General features: G+C 37.9%; 2 protein-coding genes across 2 annotated transcripts in view; one reads left to right on the forward strand and one right to left on the reverse strand.

Moving 5' to 3' along the window:
- ARAP2 (ArfGAP with RhoGAP domain, ankyrin repeat and PH domain 2) overlaps window positions 1-14,445 on the reverse strand; it is a 573,065-nt gene that overhangs the window by 224,231 nt on the left and 334,389 nt on the right. The window lies entirely within an intron of this gene.
- DTHD1 (death domain containing 1) overlaps window positions 10,805-14,445 on the forward strand; it is a 79,476-nt gene continuing 75,835 nt past the window's right edge. Inside the window, exons 1-2 of the mRNA XM_055588243.1 lie at window positions 10,805-11,075; window positions 13,021-13,633. Coding sequence (XP_055444218.1) covers window positions 10,805-11,075; window positions 13,021-13,633 — 884 coding nt within the window. The remainder of the gene's footprint in view (window positions 11,076-13,020; window positions 13,634-14,445) is intronic.

Below are 14,445 nucleotides of genomic sequence, written 5' to 3' on the forward strand. Positions count from 1 at the left end.
TTTATGAGGAAACTGTTCTAGCACCATTTTTTTGGCATAATTAAAAAATAATTTGTTTTAATTGGAGGCTAATTACTTTACAATATTGTAGTGGTTTTTGCCATACATTTACATGAATCAGCCTTGGATGTTCATGTGTCCCCCATCCTGAACCTGCCTCCCAACTCCCTCTCCATCCCATCCCTCAGGGTTGTCCCAGTGAACCAGCTTGGAGTGTCCTGTTTTATGCATTGAACTTGGACTGGTGATCTATTTCACATATGGTAATACACATGTTTCAATCCTGTTCTTTCAAATCATCCCACTCTCACCTTCTCCCAGAGTCCAAAAGAGTGTTCTTTACATCTGTGTCTCTTTTGCTGTCTCACATGTAGGGTCATCGTTAGCATCTTTCTAAATTCCATATATATATATGATTAATATACTGTATTGGTATTTTACTTTCTGACTTACTCACTCTGTATAATAGGCTCCAGTTTCATGCACCTCATTAGAACTTATTCAAATGTGTTCTTTTTAATAGCTGAGTAATATTCCATTGTGTATATGTACCACAGCTTTCTTATCCATTCATCTGCTGATGGACATCTAGGTTGCTTCCATGTCCTAGCTATTGTAAACAGTGCTGTGATGAACATTGGGGTACACGTGTCTCTTTCAATTCTGGTTTCCTCAGTGTGTATGCCCAGCAGTGGGATTGCTTGGTCATATTTCCAGTTTTTTAAGAAATCTCCATATTGTTCTCCATAGTGGCCGTACTAGTTTGCATTCCCACCAACAGTGTAAGAGGGTTCCCTTTTCTCTGCACCCTCTCCAGTATTTGTTGTTTGTAGACTTTTTGATAGCAGCCATTCTGACTGGCGTGAAATGGTACCTCATTGTGGTTTGATTTGCATTTCTCTGATAATGAGTGATGTTGAGCATCTTTTCATGTGTTTGTTAGCCATCTGTATGTTTTCTTTGGTGAAACGTCTGTTTATTTCTTTGACCCATTTTTTGATGGGTCATTTATTTTTCTGAAATTGAGCTGCATCAGCTGCTTGTATATTTTTTCGATTAATTCTGTCAGTTGCTTCATTTGCTATTATTTTCTCCCATTCTGAAGGCTGTTTTTTCACCTTGCTTATAGTTTCCTTTGTTTTGCAAAAGTGTTTAAGTTTAATTAGGTCCCGTTCATTTTTGTTTTTATTTCCATTACTTTGGGAGGTGGGTCATAGAGGATCCTGCTGTGATTTATGTCAGAGATGTTTTACCTATGTTTCCCTCTAGGAGTTTTATAGTTTCTGGTCTTACATTTAGATCTTTAATCCATTTTGAGTTTATTTTTGTGTATGGTGTTATAAAGTGTTCTAGTTTCATTCTTTTACAGGTGGTTGACCAGTTTTCCCAGCACCACTTGTTAAAGAGATTGTCTTTTCTCCATTGTATATTCTTGCCTCCTTTGTCAAAGATAAGGTGTCTACAGGTGCATGGATTTATCTCTGGGCTTTCTATTTTGTTCCATTGATCTATATTTCTATCTTTGTGCTGGCATAATTTTTGAATGAGTTTTTCAGTTGTTTTAATTTGTATGAAAATTATTAACAAGGAGTTAGTTGCCTATGTTGGAGAAGGCAATGGCACCCCACTCCAGTACTCTTGCCTGGCAAATCCCATGGGTGGAGGAGCCTGGTAGGCTGCAGTTCATGGGGTCGGAAAGAGTCGGACACAACTGAGCAACTCCACTTTCACTTTTCACTTTCATGCATTGGAGAAGGAAATGGCAACCCACTCCAGGGCTGCGTCTATTGGGTTGCACAGAGTCAGACACAACTGAAGTGACTTAGCAGCAGCAGCAGCAGTTGCCTATGTGGGCCTTTAGTGGAGCCCAATTGTTAGACCTTGTGTAAAAAATAAGGCATTTACAACTTTTATGAGATAACTGGAAATTTGAATCCAGATCAAGTATTTGATGATAGTAAGAAATACTTTTATTACATTTTTAGAATAATATTATGATGATTTTTAAATAACTTATATATTGTTTATTACACTTCATCATTATCTTAGTCATCAAACATGTGTTGACCTTCTGCTGTATCAGAGGCACTGTGTCCCAGAAGAAGTATTTGATATTGGGCAGAACCAGGTGGTAGTTATTCCACCTCTGTTCGAAGATTATGCCCTGCCCATTTGACTGCTTCTAACTTAAGTTCATTCTTGAACACTTGCCACTGAATTCCAGACATTTTCAATGATAAATTACTCATTATAAAGTCAATAAAATATGTGTTAGCTGTATGAAGTAACCCATTTGACATGAATATGTTATGTCAGCCTTAATATCATTGCAAAAGGACCTATGGTGAGTGTAACATTTGGCCTCAGTTCTTTTTAAATATGTGAATTTGGCTTATCTCAATGTGTGTGTGTGTGTATGTGTATAAAACAAAATAGTATGAGAACAATTAAGAGGACAATGACATATGCTTGCCTCTTACCCTCTTTCCAACCTACATATTCAAGGATCTGTCAATGCCCTCCAGCCAAAGGCCACCAGGAACAGACCTTAATTGAACAGACAGGGCTTATTACTTATTTCAATGAGGGGGAACTCACACCATGAGGAGCCATGGTGTATCTCAGTTAAAGGGTATTGAAAGGGATTTATTATAAGATTGGGGCCTTTGTTGGGAAGATCCCATGGAGAAGGGAATGGCTACCCATTCCAGTATTCTTGCCTAGAGAATTCCAAGGACAGAGGAGCCTGGTGGGCTATAGTCCACGGGGTCACAAAGAATCAGACCTGACTATCTATTTTACATACAATAGTGTGTATGTTTCCATGCTACTCTCTCCACTTGTCACAACCTCTCCTTCCCTGTCTGTGTCCATAAGTCTGTTCTCTATGCCTGCATCTCCATTGCTGCCCTGCACATAAGTTTATCAGTACAATCTTTCTAGATATGCATTATCTTTCTGACTTATTTCACTGTGTACAATAGACTCTAGATTCATTCACCTCATGAGAACTGACTCAAATGCACTGATTTTTATGGCTGAGAAATATTCCATCGTAAATATGTACCACTGCTCTTTTATCCATTCATCGGTCAATGGACATCTAGGTTGCATACATGTCCTAGCTACTGTAAATAGTGCTGCAATGAGGGTATGTGTGCTGCAATTGGGGTACATGCATCTTTTTCAATTATGGTTTTCTCAGGGTATATGCCTAGTAGTGGGATTGCTGGATCATATGATAGTTTTATTCCTAGTGTTTTAAGGAATCTCCACATTGTCTTCCCTACTGGCTGTATCAACTTACATTCCTACCAACAGTGCAAGAGGATTCCCTCTTCTCCACACCCTCTCCAGCATTTATTGTTTGTAGATTTTTTCTTTTTTTTTGATGATGGCCATTCTGACTGCTGTGAGGTGATCTCATTGTAGTTTTTATTTGCATTTCTCTACTAATGGGCAATGTTGAGTTTTTTGTCACGTGCTTACTAACCATATGTATGTCTTCTTTGGAGAAATGTCTGTTTAGGTCTTCTGCCCACTTTTTGATTTGGTTGGTTGTTTTTCTGGTATTGAGTTGCATGAGCTGCTTGTATATTTTGGAGGCTGCTTCAGTCATGTCTGACTCTGTGCGACCCCATAGACGGCAGCCCACCAGGCTCCCCTGTCCCTGGGATTCTCCAGGCAAGAATTCTGGAGTGGGTTGCCATTTCCTTCTCCAATGCATGAAGGTGAAAAGTGAAAGTGAAGTCGCTCAGTTGTATCTGACTCTTAGCGACCCCATGGACTACAGCCCACCGGGCTCCTCCGTCCATGGGATTTTCCAGGCAAGAGTACTGGAGTGGGGTGCCATTGCCTTCTCCAATTTTGGAGGCTAATCCTTTGTTAATTGTTTCATTTGCTATTATTCTTTCCCATTCTGAGGATTGTCTTTTCACCTTGTTTGTAGCTCCCTTTGCTGTGTGAAAGTTTTTAAGTTTAATTAGGTCCCATTTGTTTATTTATTTTTTTTTATTTCCATCACTCTAGGAGGTGGGTCATGGAGGATCTTGCTGTGATTTACATCATAGAATTTTCTGTCTATTTTTTCCTGTAAGAGTTTTATAGTTTCTTGTCTTATATTTAGGCCTTTAATCTGTTTTGAATTTATCTTTGTGTATAATGTTAGGAAGTGTTCTAATTTAACAGTTCAGTTTTCCCAGAACCACAGAAAGAGAAATTAAGGAATCAATCCTACTTACCACTGCAACAAAAGGAACAAAATACCTAGGAGTAAATATACCTAAGGAGACAAAAGAGCTGTATACATAAAACTATAAGAAACTGATGAAAGAAATCAAAGATGACATAAACAGATGGAGAGATATTCCATGTTCCTGGATTGGAAGAATCTGTATTGTGAAAATTACTATACTACCAAAAGGAATCTACAGATTCAATGCAATCCCTATCAAATTACCAATGACATTTTTTACAGAACTAGAACAAAAATTTTCACAATTCATATGGAAACACAGAAGACCCCATATAGCCAAAGCAATCTTGAGAAAAAAGAATGGAGCTGGAGGAATCAACCTTCCTGACATCAGATGATGCTTCAGTGCTACGGTCATCAAGGCTGTATGGTACTGGCACAAAGACAGAAATAAAGACCAATGGAACAGATAAAAAGCCCATAGATGAACCCATGCATCTATTGGCACCTTATCTTTGACAAAGGAAGCAAGAATAAATAATGGACAAAAGCTAGTTTCTTCAATACAATAATTGGTGCTGTGAAAACTCCATTGCTTTTGGAAAAGCTACATCCCTTGGTAGTTTCCCAAGAATGGGTATAGAGGAGGCAAAAGCTTTGATATTTGCATACCTGAAATATGCCTTTTCTCCCCCTGCACACTTTTAAAAAGTGTCTTTTCTCTCAGCTTTATTGAAATGTAATTGACATATAACATTGTGTAAGTTTAAGGTGTACAGTATGTTGGTTTGATGTACTTTTTACTGTGATATGATTACCACTATAGCCTTAGCTAGTAACTCCACCACATCATGCAATTACCATTTCTTTTTCTGTCCCTGGCTCAAATGATGTCTTGAGGAAAACAGAATTCTGAATTAGAAAGAGGGAAATCTCAGAATATCAAAGTCACAATTGAGTGTTGATTTTGAAAAGTCTAATGCCTTCTGATTTAAATGTGACCTTTCTTGCCTCTTTGGAGGCTATTAGTATCTTTGTCCTTTATGCTTTGAATATTCATAATATTTAAAGTAATATGAATACTTATAATAATATGACTAGTTATGATTTTTTTCTTCTTTTTTCAATCTATAGTTCTGATCCTATAGTTTCTTCAGTCTGGAATATCAGACACTTCATATGGGAAATTTTCAGTTCTTTGATAATTTCTTTCTTTTATTTCCTTTTTCTAGGACTTATATTAATTGAACCACTTAGACTGAACCATTAATTTTCTTAACTTCCTTTTCTTTTTTCTATTGTCTTTTGTTTGACCTCTGGGATATGTTTACCTATATACCAGCTTAAAAACTTCCTGTTGTATTTTAACTCCTATGAGGTCTTTCTCATTATCTGAGTACTTCTCTTTTTTAAGAAAATCTTTTCTTATTGTGTGGGTACATTATCTTCTCACATCCTAGATGCTGAGTATTAATTATAGATTTATTCGATATTCCCTGTACTGGCTCTGTTATTTCAAGTTCTTTGTGTTTGCTTTAGTCTTCAGCAGCATGTAGGAGGCTTGTTTCAAATGCCTCACCCCCTTGACTGATATTCCATACTCAAAAGTGAAGCATTAGGCTCACTGTTTGGAAGGTTTTACATAATTACATGGGGCTTCTGACTGGGTGCTTCATCATGGATGACCTAACAGGAGCAGGGCAGTCTACAGAGGGTGAGGAGAAGGGAGAGGAGCACTAAACATTTCCTATGAATTGGCCTTTTTCTTGGGGTATTCAGTCACTCTAGAGAACAAACTTCTAATCTGCCTGAGAGGTTTACCTTGCTGGCCCTATTCTTGGACCTGAGCAGAATAGAGTGGGACTTCACTTTCTAAAATCTCACTTTACCCTTATGGTCAGAATGGCACTCCCTTCCAGTTTTCTGCTCAGCCTCCTGCCTCTGCTGCAGTTTTTTCATAGAGAACATCTCTAGCTTCCAATGGGTGGAAGAGAGACTGTTGCCTGGCTCTTTGGGGCAGAGAGGAGGGATCTTGGTATCTAATGGCTCCCCAAACTGAATTTGAACAAAACTTGTTTACATCTCTAACTTTATTCTCAGTTTCAGAGTTATTCGCTGCCTCTAATTCCTGGGCTCTCCTGAGCTTCTATGGCAAGAACCAGTCTATTTTCCACCATATAGGGACAGTATTTGCTTGATTAGGTTATTTACAACTTGTCCATCTGCTTCTGATCTTCCAAAAGTTTGTTGACATATTTTCTCTATCGTATTATCACCATTTTCTTTGTCCTTTGTAGTTTACCTGTTGTTTTATCTTCTTCAGTGGCATTTTAGGAGAAAGCAGAGATAGAATATATATTAAATCTACATTGTATAACCAAAAAGTCTTAGCTTTGATTTTTACCACCTGTTTTACAAAGACATTTTAAAATTGATAATTCTGATATTTAATGCATTTCCCCAGTACAGTAAGTTATTGGGGAAAATAAAAACAAAACAATCATTTTTGCCTTTTCTTTCCACTCATCATCCAGTTGTGAGAACTTGCTCTAAATAGATAAAAGATATTCAATAAGAGTTTTCAAATGGGGAAAAATTAATGTGGGCTGACTGCACCAAAGTTTGGAGTCGGTAACTACATAGAAACTCAAAGAAAATAACAAAATCAGATAACAGAACTAATAATGTTGCTAACATCTGATGTATCCACAGCTCCTCACCATAAACTAAGCAGAAAGTAGCCAAGTTCCATATACTTTGAAACTTTACTGTCCTCTCCTGCCTAGCAGCAGTAGGCTGTCCAGTCTATTGCAAAGTTATATTTCTTCACTTGTTCAGAGAGTGACTATCCTACTTACTGGAATTTCCTCTGCACTCACTTTGATACTTTTGTATGAAGAATTGCAGTCTTTTCAATCACATTATGTTTTGTATGAATTCAAGACTGCATACTAATTCCTTTAATGTCAGTGGAAGCAAAGAATTCTCAGTAGAGAAAGTATAGTAGTCATAATAATGAGTAACCACAATGAAGATGCTAATCCATTGTAAAGCCCATCAAGGTGAATTTTTTGCAGTTAACTTCTGTGGGTGTCACAAACCTTGATTGCAAATGTCAGTTCTTTCCATGGTTAGTGACATCAATTAACTGAAAACAAGATGCAGGAACATGCAGATGCTTGTTTTAATGAGTAAACACAGCAAGCATGGCCTGTGGTAGGTCTCACCTTGCAATATTACATATTTTGGGGAAGCCAGACAGAGAACAAGTTTAGACTTGAGGACAGCAAATGTCAATGAGGCTAAAGCAAAATGTTTGGGCTTTTTTCCTCCTGACCTGAGAGAGTATTTTCCCACATATCTAGAAAGAAATAAATGTATATTGGTTCAGTGATTGAGTATTTCATTATCAGTTTTATTCAATACTTAAAATGTACATGGTGTAAATTCCGCATTAAAGTCTTCTGTTTTCAGGGATTCATTGACTACCTATTCAAACATCCCAATATTTTTCTGACCTCTCCTAAATTTATTAGATATTCCAAAGAATTGTCCCATGCTATCTAAAAGATGATAAATCCAAAATTAATCAAATTATCTACCTATCAAGCTGAATTTTTTTCTCTAAATTCCTTGACTCATTTGGTTTACTATCTGTTCAGTCACCTAAACCAAACATTTCAATCATACTCCATTACCAAGCACAGTTTTATACCAGTGGCCAAGAAATGTTTCTCAAGTAAATAGATGACTGGGTTTTCAATACTTTCTGTTCCTCTTTTTATAACTGATGATTTAGAAGTTATAATTCAAGTCAGATTTATTCGCTCAGTTGTGTCTGACTCTTTGCGATCACATGGACTGTAGCACGCTAAGCTTCCTTGTCCATCACCAACTCCTGGAGCTTGTTCAGATTTACGCCCATCGAGTTGGTGATGCCATCCAATCATGTCATCTTCCGTCATCCCCCTTCAGTCTTTCCCCAAATCAGGGTCTTTTCCAATGAGTCAATTATTTGCATCAGGTAGCCAGAGTATTGGAGTTTCAGCTTCAGCATCAGTCCATCCAATGAATATTCAGGACTGATTTCCTTTATGATTGATTGATTTGATCTCTTTGCAGTCCAAAAGACTCTAAAGGGTCTTCTCCAACACCAAAGTTCAAAAGCACCAATTCTTTGGCGTTCAGTTTTCCTTATGGTCCAACTCTCACAGCCATACATGACTACTGGAAAAACCATAGCTTTGACTAGATGGACCTTTGTTGGCAAAGTAATATCTCTGCTTTTTAATATGCTGTCTAGGTTGGTCATAGCTTTTCTTCCAAGGAGCAAGCGTCTTTTAATTTCAAGGCTGCAGTCACCATCTGCAGTGACTTTGGAGCTCCCCCAAAATAAAGTCTGTCACTGTTTCCATTGTTCTAGTTCTAGTTCCTTTACTTAAAATCTCCTCTCAAAACATCACCTTCCTTTGCCTGCACTGTTGCTGCTCTAACATGGACTCTCAAGTCACTTAATTCTTGTGTGTCTATCATCTAAACCATCTAACTCCCTAAAGCATAGATTTTACTATAGATTTATTTGGTTCAAAAATATTTAATGTCTCTCTTTTGTTTGCAAAAACACAATTCCAACTTCACCACTCTCCATAATTATTTCTCTTACCACTTCCCAGACTCATAAACCGTCTTCAAAAGCCATCCTTTCCTCTTTTTTATCATACAATGTCATGTCTTACTTCCTTGCCTCTGATCATATTATTTCCTATGCTGGAACATCCCTTCCCTCTGTCGTGAAAGCTGCTCAAATCCCGCTCATACATTAGCTCCTAATTAGGGATTAGGCCTCTAATCTGGAGAAGGAAATGGCAACCCACTCCAGTACTCTTGCCTGGAAAATCCCATGGACAGAGGATCCTGGTAGGATACAGCCCATGGAGTAGCAAAGAGTAGGAATGAGCGACTTCACTTTCACTTTTCAGGCCTCTAATCTGAGTGCAATTTTTACCCCTCAAAGCTTTGGGGATACTCTGAATTCACAGTTCTGCTCTAATTCTCAACACAGTCTAAGATGATTTCAATCATCTTTCTGCCTTTCTCTGAAGTTCCCATCATGTAGATAGTACCTGGGCCACAGTAAATGCTACAGAAAGTTCTCAGAATTGGTATCAAATTAAAGCCATATACACAACATATGCAAATTACATACATATTTCAGGAGTTAAAGGAACAGAAGTCACTGAAAAATAAGATTTCCACTAGAGAATAAGCCCGCACCTTTACCCCAACCCTTACCACCCCTTCATCACTCTTTTCCTTTTCCTCAGCCTCTTCACACCACAAGAATTCTTGGGCAGTATTTAGGCCTGTGGTGGCATTCACTCTTTATTCCTATTCACTGGGCTGTATTTTCCCATCTCTTCTAGGTGTTCTGAGTGTTGCTCTAAGAACTCTGGTGCTTAAGATGAGACAAGGCAATGCCCATGGGAGGGAGGGTGGAATTCAGGCTGTGCTTTGGAAGTTTTCATTTCATTTCAGAGTCTCCCAGAGAACAGGAGCCTGTCTGGAATGTACTGCCTTCTGCATCTGGTGCTGTACTCTCCCTGATGAAAGGAGGGGCCCGGAGAGGAGGCGGCAGGCTGCTCTGGGTTTCTCCTCACACCCTGGACTCCTCCAGTATCAAGTCCTGTAATGCCCTGGCCTCTGTACAATGTGCCAATGGAGGGGCAGGCAGCAATGGGAACTTGCTGTGAATGAATTCTAATTATACACAGTGAAGATTTCTCACTAGTTAGAGAAAGCCACTCTTCAGGTTTGCTTTCTTTTAGTGAAGGAGCATTTTATCCAATTAGAGAGAAATTATCAGAGAGGAAAGAGGCCAAGTACCTATCTTGATCTCACTGCAGATGTGCCATAGAAGAAGGCACTAATTAAACTAATCTCCTACCCAGTGGTAATAGACTCTACTCCAGCAGAGGAATATTTTTGAAAATTCTTTATGGTAAAAATATTATAAATATATGCTAACTAGAGATAATCATAAGGACTCCCACATGGAACTATATCCAGCGTCAACAATTATTAACCTATAGCTAATTTTATTTCATCTCTACACCACTACCACCATCTCAGATTATTTTAAAGCAATTCAGACAACATATTAGCTCATGCATAAGTATTTTAGAGTATCACATAGAATTATTAGCAATGTTATTAACTTAGTTTACCTTTGATTAATATACTTCTCATCCTACCACAGAATCCACATTTTGTTGCCTTAAAACATGAAAAATACATGGGGCTTCCACGGTATATCAAAACTGTAAAACTTACATGGTGAGTGGGATTGTGTGAGCTAACTCTGTCCCCGTGGTTTACCATTCTGTACACAATGGCATCCAGGGTGCTGGAATGCCCCTCCTTTGGTCACCTAGTAACTTTTCACTGGTCAACAGAAGCTGAATAAACTATTATGTGGCAGGAAAGTGCTTGGCGAGCTGACTTGGATCATCTCCTAGATTTTAGAAGAAAAAAAAAAATCCATAGCCAAGATTAAATTTGCTAAACCTTTAGGCTTTGCTGTCAGGAAACATTCCACTCTTGGAAAGTAAGATGGATGCAGAAGACATAGGCTCAGGTAAACTAGGCCATATATTGAAGCAGATTTGGAGACAAAATCTGATGCTGACGCAGGTGCTTCTGGGTGAAGACCACTGTGAAGGGGCTGGTGGGGCCACTTGGATCGCCACAGTGTTCTTTCTGGGTCAGGAGCTCAGTGGGGCCCTTCACCAACTCTTGGAGCACACTGCAGGGACTCTGCACTCCACCTGCCAGCAGCTGTACGCACTGCTTGAAAAAGAGAATCATTGTACCTGGAGACAAGGCAAGTATTTATTTATTCTTTCTCTAAAAAATATTTATTAGCCACTCTGAGAGGGCTAATGAGCACACAGAGGCTAGGTTAAGGTCTCAGTCCATAAAGAATGAACGATTTGATGTGGGAAGTAACACAACTGCACAGTAACACAAGGGACATTGAGGACAATCCCATTACAGACGTACAAATGAAGCGCCTTAAGTCTTCAGAAACAGGTGAGATTACATTTTTTCAGGTGGAGAATTTTGCTAAGACAAATGCAGCATCTAACCTGAGGGTGAAGGAAGGATTGGGTTTATGCAGCCAGAACTTGGGCACATTGAAAGAACATTCCAGGCAGAGGTGTTATCAGCAGGATCCAACACTTAGAAGTAGGAAAATATAGGCTTAGTTTGAGGCAGGTTGATCAGTTTTTCCTTATTGAAATATGATATTCTATTTTTAGACTTATTTGAACTTGAACTTGCCAATTGCAAAAATATTGGGAAGTCAAGGGTGGGATGGAATATGAAATTATACCCCCAAGACACACATAAAGAGGGGTGCAGGTTCTTGGGAATAAGCCCAGTTATGGATGCTAAGTACAGCATGGCAGGAAGAATGTGGTATCCAATGCCTATTATCTCAGACAACAGTTACTCTAGATAAGAAGATGGGCATCATGAAATCCAACTCTAAAAAACACGGGGTGAAGGCAAGTGGGCAGGTCTCATCAATTGGGAATCCAGGGCAGATACTGTTAAAAATTCAGTCTAGAGAGCAGATCGTGGAAATTGAGGGAAATCTGTCCAAAAGCAGCATGACCCAGAGACTCTAAGCTGGAACTCAGAGACAGGAATCAAATCTCTAGAGAGAACTGAATGTGATTCTAGGCAATGTATGAAGACTTGATTATTCATGGAGAATGATAAGGTCAGCTCCTAGAAGAGGAGTTCAAAATAAAGACTGGTTCTCAGATACAGACCAAAAAAAAAAAAAAAAAGTCAGAACTAGAGCCCCATGATAAGGCTAGACTAGTTGAAGATGTTTTAGTGATGACTTTGAAAACACTGAGCTATATGGCGCCTTAAATTACATACTTCTGAGTTCAGAGTTGAATTTTAAAGATTGGAGAGTTGCTAAGCCTATATGAAGCCATCAAGTGACCCCAGCTGTGAGGAGAGGAGGAATGTAAAATAAGAAATAGGGATGGAGTGAGAGACTATGTCAGATCAGATCACAGTGAGAGGTTTACACCAGAGCAAAGAGGTTTGACTTGGTTTATTAGTTTTTGAGTAGCCAGGTTCCAATCAGAGAATTGGTGTCATTAGAGCTATTCTTTGAAAGGCTTATTTGAAAATTGTCAGTGATCACAAGCCCAGCAGGATGAATAGTGTGAACCTAATTAAATCATAATAGCAAACAAAGTACTCAACAAAATATAGCGTCTGCATGAGCAGAAATAATGTAGATATAGCATGCCTGCTACCCAAGTCTATTTGAAGTGTTTCACTAAACTTCAGGCAAATCATTATATATGGATCATTGATAAACTATATAGTACATTCAAAGAAGAAAAATAATTTCCCCCAAATCATACCAAATGAGGAATGAATGGAGGGAGATGTTGACTTCAATAGGACAGCATATTATGGGGGGGGGGTGGTCATGATACCTTCAAATATTCAAAGAATTTTCACAAGCAAGAGGAATTGGATTTACTCCTTGCTATTATGTTAAAAAGACAATTTGTCCCCAATTTCTAGATGTGTTAAAAAAATTACAGTTGTACAAATGACTTCTTCAAGAGGGATACAGGCTTTAAAGCCTAGTAAGGGTCTTACACACACAAAGGTCTTTACAGATTTCTAGGATAATTTCTCCATACTTTATTACATGTCAGTGGAAAAACAATGTGGTTTAGTTTTGTATTTCTTCTTTTTCTGTGTCTCTGTGTGTATTGTGTGTGTAGAAACCATTACGTTCATAGACTGCCTCATGAAAATAAATGAATATTTGGGGAGCACTGCTACATTTCTAAAGAAAGAAGAAAAGGAGATGTGTAATTTACGCGGCATGCATGATGAATGTACTCCACTGCAGACAAAGTCCACCATTCAAGATATCAAAGCAACAGACATTGCTGCAAGAGGGGAACAAAATGTCATAGAAACAGCTACTGTTTCTCCCACAAATGGAGAGGAAAGTCATTACACAAACCAGGTCCAGTTGAAAAAAAATAAAATACATAGGAGTTCAGAATTAGTGGAAAAAGAAAACAATACATCATTGAATGGAGATGTAACAGGGCAAGAAGAGTCACGGAACAAAATGTTCCCAGATAATGCAGAAAATAAAGATGATAAACAAATAGAACACATGACTATTGAGAGCATAAATGGCAACAGGGAAGAGTTGCATGACATAATCCAGACAACAGAAAGAGAAATTCAAGAGATCTCAGAAAGCCAAAGAGAAGAGATTACCACATCCTCAATAACATGTGATAGCTCCAATAAATGTGTGAATAGTCTTCCCAGTGACTCAGAGAGTCTAAAGCGAAAGAATAACATAATGGAAAAGGAGTAAGTAAATACAATGTAAGAGGTGCTTGTGTACGCCTACCTATATGTGTTTCTACTTGTATATAAAACAATTTATGCATGAATAAAATTTTATATCTATATTTCATATCTCCAAAAGATATTAGCAATCAATAACTGTTTAAATTACTACCATAAAAATTTATAAGGCTGCTATTATTAGTACTGTTAGTTTCTTACAGCTTCCAGGAAAAAAAAAATGCTTCTTTAATGGAAGAAGGAATTGACTGTTTAAGAAAGTGGTTAAAATGAACAATTGTTCTGAACACGGACAGTTTCCTAAATCAGTACTCTTTAGATTATCATGAGGAAAAAACAACTAGGAGACTGCAGAGTTCAAATATTAGAAGAGAATTTCCTAGCCTCTGATTTATTTTATGTATATTTTCAAATTCTCACATTTATTTTATGTATTAATATAAATCATCATGTATCTGTAACCTGTGTCTGTAGAACTCTGGGAGGGCTCAGGCATAAGCTTCGGGAGATTCTTAAAATTGAATACATATTTTTACAACTACTTTATATCCTTGGAGATGGTCTAGAGCTCTCGCCAGATTTTCAAAGAGCCCATGACTTCAAAAAAATATGTTGAAATTGACTGGTCTGTTTTATGAATCATCGCCCCCATACAAGGTAATAATAACCCATATTTCTCTAAATAAAATAAAATATTCATAAGCTATATTTTCCCAGTAAAAATAAGACTCTTAGAAGACAATGGGGAATAAAAATATCATTGGTTTAGAAGACAGATAGACATAAATTTATCTCCTGTTTTATTCCATACTAGA

Source organism: Bubalus kerabau, chromosome 7 (genome assembly GCF_029407905.1).
Source record: "Bubalus kerabau isolate K-KA32 ecotype Philippines breed swamp buffalo chromosome 7, PCC_UOA_SB_1v2, whole genome shotgun sequence".
Lineage (NCBI taxonomy): Eukaryota > Metazoa > Chordata > Mammalia > Artiodactyla > Bovidae > Bubalus > Bubalus kerabau.